General features: G+C 37.3%; 1 protein-coding gene across 1 annotated transcript; it reads right to left on the bottom strand.

The window, feature by feature from the left end:
* Positions 1-6,028: 6,028 nt before the first annotated feature.
* Positions 6,029-8,688, bottom strand: LOC148771475 (uncharacterized). Its single transcript, XM_088815367.1, has 3 exons — positions 8,524-8,688; positions 6,401-7,198; positions 6,029-6,293 (listed from the first exon to the last, which is right to left on the bottom strand). The coding sequence occupies exons 1-3, from the start codon at positions 8,531-8,533 to the stop codon at positions 6,265-6,267; spliced, it is 837 nt and encodes a 278-aa protein (XP_088671493.1). The 5' UTR covers positions 8,534-8,688; the 3' UTR covers positions 6,029-6,264.
* Positions 8,689-9,185: the final 497 nt, after the last annotated feature.

Raw genomic sequence — 9,185 nt, 5'->3', positions numbered from 1 at the left:
CCCTTTCTCGGCAATCACCATGCATAGTTAAATCAACATCCCTAAATTTACATCTGGAGGTGTATTTTCATAAGATAATACATAGTTGAGGGGGCGACAGTAATTACCCAAACAAGAGGGGAATTTTCGTAATTTGACCATAATTTGAACATATGTATTTTCATAAGATAATACATATGTTTCTTCATAATCAATCCCAGATGTCCTTGAAAAAAAAATTGTGCTACAAGTCTTGCCTTGTATCTCACAATTTCATTTTTCCCATTGCGTTTACGCACAAACACCCATTTGTACCCAACGGGTTTAACATATTTAGGGGTTTGGACCAGTGGCGGATCCATGATGAAAATTCAGGATATGCCGCGTAGAAAAAAATAATAATCAAATATTCGAGTACAAAATAGTAAAAATACACCAATGTTTTAATTACAACTCAGATTGAAAATTTATTTTTAGTACAAGCGTAAATCCATTCTCCTTTTACTTATGGCTTGAAAAAAAAGAGATTTAGGGTTCTGATTTGGGAGAGGCGCGTTTTTTGGGAGAATGCTAAAATAAAATTTTATTCTCCTTTTACTTATGGCTTGAAAAAAAAAGAGATTTGGGGTTCTGATTTGGGAGAGGCACGGTTTTTTTGGGAGAAGACTAAAACAAAATTTATTGAGGCAAAAAAAATGAACTAGAAGAAAGGGGCTAAAAAAATAAATTAGAAGAGAGGGGCTGGAAAAAAATTTCAACTTTGGATTAAAAGATAAAATTTATTTATTTTATAATTTGACATCATTTTTGGTAGAAGAATGGGTGGGCATTGTAGGTTCTAAAACGGGGCAATAGTACATGGCCCAATAAAATGAGGCCTAGTACTTATATTTAATTACTTCCAAAGCTTTGCATTTTTTTTCCTTTTTACAAAACCTAATCTTTTATTTCATTTTCTTCTGTTATTCCTTAGTCATATATCGTTACCTCTTCGTCTTCTATTATTCGACCGATCGATCGATCTCTCAACCATCTAAATAGGTAATTTTTTTTCTTTTTTTATATTTAATTTTTTTTTTTTTTCTTCTGTTTTTGGCATATTTGGCGTAACAAATGAAAAAAAATAACAAGGATGTCCAAATTGCCATATTATATGTATGTTGGTATCATAGAATTCAGTACAGTTGTTTGAGAATAATCAATTTGAGGATAATGAAAGGATAAATCTATTCTACTGTTAGCTATTATGTTCATTTTATAATGGTTAGTAATTTGAAACCAATTCATATTATTTTTTTAGTAGATTTCTTGTTCTTTTAGAAAATATTTTATGTGTAAGAATACTAGTTCTTGATTGTCCGTGCTCCAGGTTTTTTTTTTTTTTGTTTTCAATATTTGTTGTTCTTCTTCTTCTTTTTTTTTTTTTTTTTTTTTTTTAAAGAAATGTACACTCCTCTTGTGTTTTAGATCCTAAAAGAATGTCGTCTTCGATGCTCCGGCGCTCCATTTTTCGTAATTTGATTTGTGCTCGGCCAACACTCCGACGAGGAATATCGTCGTCATCTCAACATGCGGCGGCTGCGCCATGGCTGTTGATTGAAGACAGTGTTGAAGATGGGGTGTTGTACAACAATTTTTACAGCATGTCCGATAAAAAAGTAATCAAAAAAGAAGCGAAATATACGAAATCAACGAAAGATATCGGGATGGTGGTGGGATCTTCACACGGTTGGCTAGCTTTGTGCAAGTTGGGCAGCTTCAATAATAATAATAATAATATGTATCTCTATAATCCCGTCTCTCAGAGTATCTTCGATCTCCCGTTGTTTCAAACCAGTCCTATTTCCATACCGTCAAAGGTCATCCTTTCATGCTCTCCTGAAGAAGATGGCTGTCGTGCCATTATGTCTTTCGGTCCACAAAACAGGCTGCTCTACTGCTGCCCTGGTCGCAGCGAGGAGTGGACTGCCATCGATGACGAGGCCGAGACTAGTAGGTATCCAACGATGTACAAAGACTTTGTGTATTCCAAGGGACAAAAGCTATTGTTCAGCATCAACAGTTCCGACATGTTCGAGTGTTGGGATCTCGCGGACCTCGCGAATCCGAAACAGATTTGGAAGATACGATGCGGTGTAAGTTGGTCCACATGGAGATACCTCGTGTTTGCGGAGCAGTCGGAGCGGCTCTTTCTTGTAGATCGTTACGTAGTGGAAAACATCAGACCGTACGGTGCCACTCGAGACGGTCCGCATCAGACGTTTTCATTTTATGTTATTGAATTAATTGTTAATCTTGTTAGAATTAATTCGCATATACTCGAATAAATCCCAAGACCATCAAGCATCAATCGAAAAGAACAAGAACGAATAAGCGGAAGCGTACCTGAATCCATGGAACCTTTGAAGTCGGAAGAGAGTCGGTCTTCCAAAGAATACACAGTTCCTCTTGTTTTCTCTTCTGATCGATGGATTAGCAGTAGAGAAGGAATGATATGTTTCTTTGGGGACCACGACCCTTTATATAGGATTACAATTAGGGTTCAGCCCCATCAATAAAACCTAATTGTACTTTATTTGTCTCTACACATTGGGCCCACAACATTGGTCCAATACCCATTAATCTAGCCCAAATAACTTTAGTTAATCACTTTTAATTAGATTATCCGATAGATAGCCATACACATCTAATTACATATGTGAGCCCATATGATTATTAAAATAATTCCAACAATCTCCCACTTGGGCCACATATGTTAACTTATTTATAAATGTGTACACTTTATGACGTCAAATATTGCTATCATATAATAGGGTATTCTTTAACAATCTCGTCCATTGACCATACTGATATGGGATTAAAGAAGCTTTCGCCACATTGAGCGTGGCTAAACCCAACAGTAGTCACACATATCAATATAACCAAATGACATAGATCAAGTTATGGTGTGTAGCATGAAAATTACATGTAATGTGATCGTAACATGCCTATTTTCAACTGGTCCCAACTTAAGCTTAATTGAGATCAACCTTAACTTAAACATACAAAGTGTAGTTAACTGAATACTTTATTTCTGCAGAAAATGTTCAAATACGAAAGTATTATCCAAAAGTAACTAAAGCACAAAAAATGCATAAAAAAAAAAATACAAACTCCCACTAAATCATGATATCCTTAAGTGGTATAACACCCATACGAGCAGTATGCCCATGAAAGACTTTTGGTGCTACTCCCTTAGTAAGGGGATCCGCAACCATGGAGTTTGTTCCAATGTGCTCTATAGAAATTTGACCACTTTGTACTCTTTCTTTCACAACTAGGAACTTTATGTCAATATGCTTTGACTTAGAAGAGCTCCTATTGTTATTGGAATATAGAACCGCTGAGTTATTGTCACAATATATCTTTAATGGTCTTTCAATACCATTCACAACACGCAGCCCGGTGACAAAGTTTCGCAGCCACAATCCATGATTTGATGCCTCATGACACGCTACAAATTCCGCTGCCATAGTGGAGGAAGCCACGAGTGTCTGCTTGGCACTCTTCCAAGATACAGCTCCCCCAGCCAATAGGTAAATGTAGCCCGAAGTGGATCGTCTACTATCTTGGCATCCAGCAAAGTCAGAATCAGAATACCCAATGATCTCCAACTGTTCTGACTTTTTATATGTGAGCATATAATCTTTAGTTCTCTGTAAGTACCTAAGAACCCTTTTTGCTGCTGTCCAATGATCCATCCCAGGATTACTTAGATATCTTCCTAGCATTCCTACAACGAATGCTATGTCCGGACGTGTGCAAACTTGAGCATACATAAGACTCCCAACAACAGACGCATAGGGAATCTCCTGCATTTTCTTAACTTCAAGGTCATCTTTAGGGCATTGCTCGAGACTGAATTTATCACCTTTGGCGATCGGGGTATCCATTGGTTTACTTGCCTGCATGCCATACCTTTTAAGCACTTTTTCTATATAGCTCTTTTGAGATAATCCTAGAATACCTCGAGATCGATCTCGATGTATTTGGATTCCTAATACAAAAGAAGCTTCACCAAGATCTTTCATCTCAAATTTCTTTGATAGAAATCTCTTAGTTTCGTGCAACATTTCCTTATTGTTGGCTGCAAGAAGTATGTCATCGACATATAAAACCAAGAACACAAATTTACTCCCACTGAACTTGTGATAAACACAATCTTCAACAATATTTGACTCAAAACCAAATGAGGCAATTACTTGATGAAATTTGTGGTACCACTGACGAGAAGCTTGCTTGAGCCCATAGATGGATTTCTTTAGTTTGCAAACCATATGCTTTGGATCACCAAACACAAAGTTTTCTGGTTGCACCATATATATCGTTTCTTCAATGTCACCATTGAGAAAAGCCGTCTTAACATCCATCTGATGTAACTCAAGATCAAGATGCGCAACAAGAGCCATCATTATCCTTAAAGAGTCTTTCGATGAAACTGGAGAGAAAGTCTCTGTAAAGTCAATGCCTTCCTTTTGAGTAAAGCCTTTAGCCACAAGACGAGCCTTATATCTTTCCACATCACCCTTCGAATCCCTTTTGGTTTTAAATATCCATTTACAACCAATGGGTTTCTTTCCTTCAGGTAATGGGACAAGATCCCAAACTTGATTGTCTTGCATAGACTTATATTCTTCATTCATGGCATTAATCCAATTTTGAGAGTTAGAATCTTGCATGGCTTGGTGGAAGTTGATTGGATCATCTTCCACGAATCCATTTATGTCCTCATGTTCTTGGAGAAATACTACATAATCATCCGGAATAGCATTTCTTCTTTCTCTCGTGGATCTCCTTATTGGCACTTGTTCTTGAGGTTGTTGAGTTTGTTCTTCAGGAATAACTACCTCAACTTGAGTGGGAAGTTGTTCAATATTGTCTTGTTGAGGTTCCATATCTGCCTCTCGAACAATGATAGGTAAAGAAACCTGTACACTGTCAGAAACAGAAGTAGGAATCGTACTTGATTCCTCCTCAAAGACAATATCTCTAACCTTATTTCTCCCCTCAAACTCAACATCCTCAAAAAATACTGCATTTCTCGTTTCAAAAATTGATCTTGTTGCGGGATCGTAAAATTTATAGCCCCTAGATCGCTCTGGATAACCAATAAAGTAGCTGCTTACTGTTTTGGAGTCCAATTTCTTTTCATTTGGCCTATAAGGCCTAGCTTCAGATGGACAACCCCAAGTGCGAAAATAGTTTAGATTGGGCTTTCGCCCATTCCAAAGTTCATAAGGTGTTTTTGCAGCTGCTTTAGTTGGTACATTATTTAGGATGTACGCTGCTGTCTTTATTGCTTCTCCCCAAAGTGACTCTGGCAAAGTAGAATGAGCAATCATACTCCTTACCATATCCTTAAGAGTCCTATTTCGTCTTTCAGAAACACCATTCATGCTAGGAGAACCCGGCATGGTGTACTGTGGGACGATTCCACATTCCTCTAGGAAAATAGCAAATGGCCCTGGACGTTGTTCACCCGAACCGTCATATCTACCGTAGTATTCACCACCACGATCAGATCTAACACACTTAATTTTCTTGTTGAGTTGATTTTCCACCTCAACTTTGAAACTTTTGAACATGTCCAATGCCTCAGATTTTTCATGCATAAGATATAGGTACCCATAACGTGAATAATCGTCTATGAATGATATAAAATATCGTTGACCATTCCAAGAAGCCTTAGGGAATGGTCCACAAATGTCAGTATGTATCAATTCTAAGACATCCAAAGATCTATTAGCACCTAATTTCTTATGATTGGTCTGTTTTCCTTTGATACACTCAACACAAACATCTAAGTCTGTAAAATCAAGTGAATCCAAAATACCTTGTGACACAAGTCGTTCGATTCTTGATTTGGATATATGACCCAAACGCTTATGCCACAACTTAGCCGAATTTTCTTTATTAAGCTTTCGTTTAGTACCACGTGTTTCCACATGCAAGGTTTCATTATATGATGCAACAGTATCAAGCATATAAAGATTGTCATAAACACATAATGAACCAGTGCCAACATTATTTGAATTTAAAGAAAGACTGAATTTATTATTTCCAAAGGAACAAAAATAACCAGACTTGTCCAATTTAGAAATAGAAACCAAATTCCGTCGAAAAGACGGTACGACAAAAGTATCTTTCAAATCCAAATAAAAACCAGTTCCTAATAATAATCTAAAATGCCCTATTGCTTCAACTTCTACCGATATTCCATTGCCCACATAGATGTATCTTTCACCATCACTTGGCTTTCGGCAGCTCAGGCAACCCTGCATAGAAACACTTATGTGAGTAGTAGCACCGGAATCTAACCACCAAGTGTTTCTAGGTACTGAAGCTAAATTAACCTCACAACAGACCAAAGTAAAGAACATACCTTTCTTGGCACGCCAAGCTTCATACTTGGTACATTCTTTCTTCTGATGTCCGGGCTTTCCACAAAAGAAACAACCTTTAATTTCTTCATTGGGTTTCTTTTGCACCGGACCCTTAGCAGCTTTATCCAACTTTCTCTTTATGCCCTTACCCTTTGAGGTACTTGCCAAATGAGCACTTTCAGATCTCTCTTGCTTCATCCTCTCTTCTTCTTGCACACAATACGAAATGAGCTCATTAAGAGTCCATTTCTCCTTTTGACAGTTATAACTGACCTTAAATTGACCGAAATGTGCAGGAAGAGAGATCAACACCAAATGCACGAGTAAGTCATCAGACAACTCGAGCTTTAAAACCTTAAGTTTAGAAGCAATGTTCGACATCTCCATGATGTACTCCCTTATGTTTCCCTTGCCATTGTACTTCATGGAAATCAAGCTAGCTAAAAGCGTGCTTGTTTCCGCCTTATCGTTTTTTGCAAAACGCTTCTCAATTTCGGCAAGGAAATCTTTAGCCAAAGTTACCTCATCGGATACGCCGCCCCGAAAAGCTTCCGGAACGGCGCGCTTTATGATCATCAGACTCATGCGATTAGAACGTTCCCACTTTTCAAAAATCCTCCGATCATCGGAAGAACTTTCCTCCGTAAGAGGAGCAGGTTCGTCTGTCCTTAGAGCAAGGTCCAGATCGTTGCAGCCAAGAGCAATTAAAGCACTCTCTTTCCAATCCTTGAAGTTATTCCCATTGAGAATGGGAATATGATTAATGCTTGAAGGTATAGCAGTAGAAGACATAATAGCTGAACAGAGAATAAAATCAATTAAATATGCATGCTCACATCATAACCATAAGATCAAATACTTGAGTTTAAATAAATGTAGAATACATCTCAAGATGCCTAGCACAAAATTAATATCAAGTCGAAGGAACAGTAATATTAAATGTAAGTGGCACTCTTGTTGCAGTAATCAAATATTGATAATAAATCCTGTCAAATAATAAATCCATCGAGGGATGTAACTTATTATCCACATGGCGCCCAAAAAATCATCACATATTTATCACCACATATACATATATGATTCGGCCAAATACTAACCTACCGAGGGGTACAATTAAATATTCGCATGAATTCATATACATATAAACATCTTGACATTGTCAATAAACTAATCTACGCAGAGAGGTCACGAGGGTGGCTTCATGTTTCAATTAGTTCATTTAAATGTAAGACAAACTTAATAATAAGTCAATAGATGCATTCAAATAATTATTTAAACAAAACTTAGATCAATTAAAATTATTTAAACAGACTTTAATAGTTTGACCATACAAATCCTTTTAAATTGAATTTATTGGTCCCGTAAATTATCAAAATAGCCCAGCCCTTAATTAACCTAATTGAAAACTGTAGGGACTAAATTGAATTTTTCTGAAAAATTGCATAAACTAAAGAAGGGGTCAGATTGCAATTTTAATAAATCTTGATTCAGAAACCCATCCCTGTATCTCGTCCCCACCAAAACACCCCTATCAAAACACAACCTCTGTACAGCCCCACCATCACCCTCACCGGAACCCATCTTCTTTGTCGTCGAGACGCTACGACCATTAAACCAAAAAGCCGCCGACGCCTCGCCGACAAAAGGAGACGGAAAAATTTAAAACTTGATTTGAGGGGAATAGTTTTGCAGTGTGGAGACGACGGCCAAGAAGCCGAAATCAACCGTCGCCGCCGACTATGGTTGAACGGGGAAGAGGCAGACAAAACCTTTTGAAATTCTTTATTAGGGTTTCAAAATTTTATTTAAATTTCAGATTTACACAAAAGGGGAAAAAAAAATTTGAATCTGAAAATCAAATAAAAATCACAGGCTTGGAAAACGTGAATAACACATAATCTATTCAATGTTAATATAATATTAATTCACACAGAATAGAATCAATTCCAAAAGAACACGACCATGTTTTACACATGAATTATCAAGACTGTAATATCCCTTTCGATTGAATACAAGATGGCTCTGATACCACTTGTTAGAATTAATTCGCATATACTCGAATAAATCCCAAGACCATCAAGCATCAATCGAAAAGAACAAGAACGAATAAGCGGAAGCGTACCTGAATCCATGGAACCTTTGAAGTCGGAAGAGAGTCGGTCTTCCAAAGAATACACAGTTCCTCTTGTTTTCTCTTCTGATCGATGGATTAGCAGTAGAGAAGGAATGATATGTTTCTTTGGGGACCACGACCCTTTATATAGGATTACAATTAGGGTTCAGCCCCATCAATAAAACCTAATTGTACTTTATTTGTCTCTACACATTGGGCCCACAACATTGGTCCAATACCCATTAATCTAGCCCAAATAACTTTAGTTAATCACTTTTAATTAGATTATCCGATAGATAGCCATACACATCTAATTACATATGTGAGCCCATATGATTATTAAAATAATTCCAACAAATCTTACTGCTAATGATGAAGACGACGAAGATGATAAACTAAAGTTGGAAGGCATGGCTACCTTGGATGGTATGGCATTCTTCATTGGTTCTACCGGCCACGGATTTGTCATTGAAGAAACGGTCGAGAATAACGTGGACCCCAATTCGATCTATTTCACCGACACAAAGGAACTCACTCCACCACCTTGGGATCATGATAAACCATACGGTGGCCACGATGTAGGCGTCTTTAATTATGAAGAAAAGAATTTCTCTCCTTTCTACTATTCTCATGATATTCGAAACTTTAAAAGAATTAATAACCCGGCACCG

Source organism: Erythranthe guttata, chromosome 3, assembly GCF_056151865.1.
Source record: "Erythranthe guttata isolate IM_541 chromosome 3, IM_541, whole genome shotgun sequence".
NCBI lineage: Eukaryota > Viridiplantae > Streptophyta > Magnoliopsida > Lamiales > Phrymaceae > Erythranthe > Erythranthe guttata.
The sequence above is the reverse complement of the archived record's forward strand: the minus strand, read 5'-3'. Positions and strand labels throughout refer to the sequence as shown.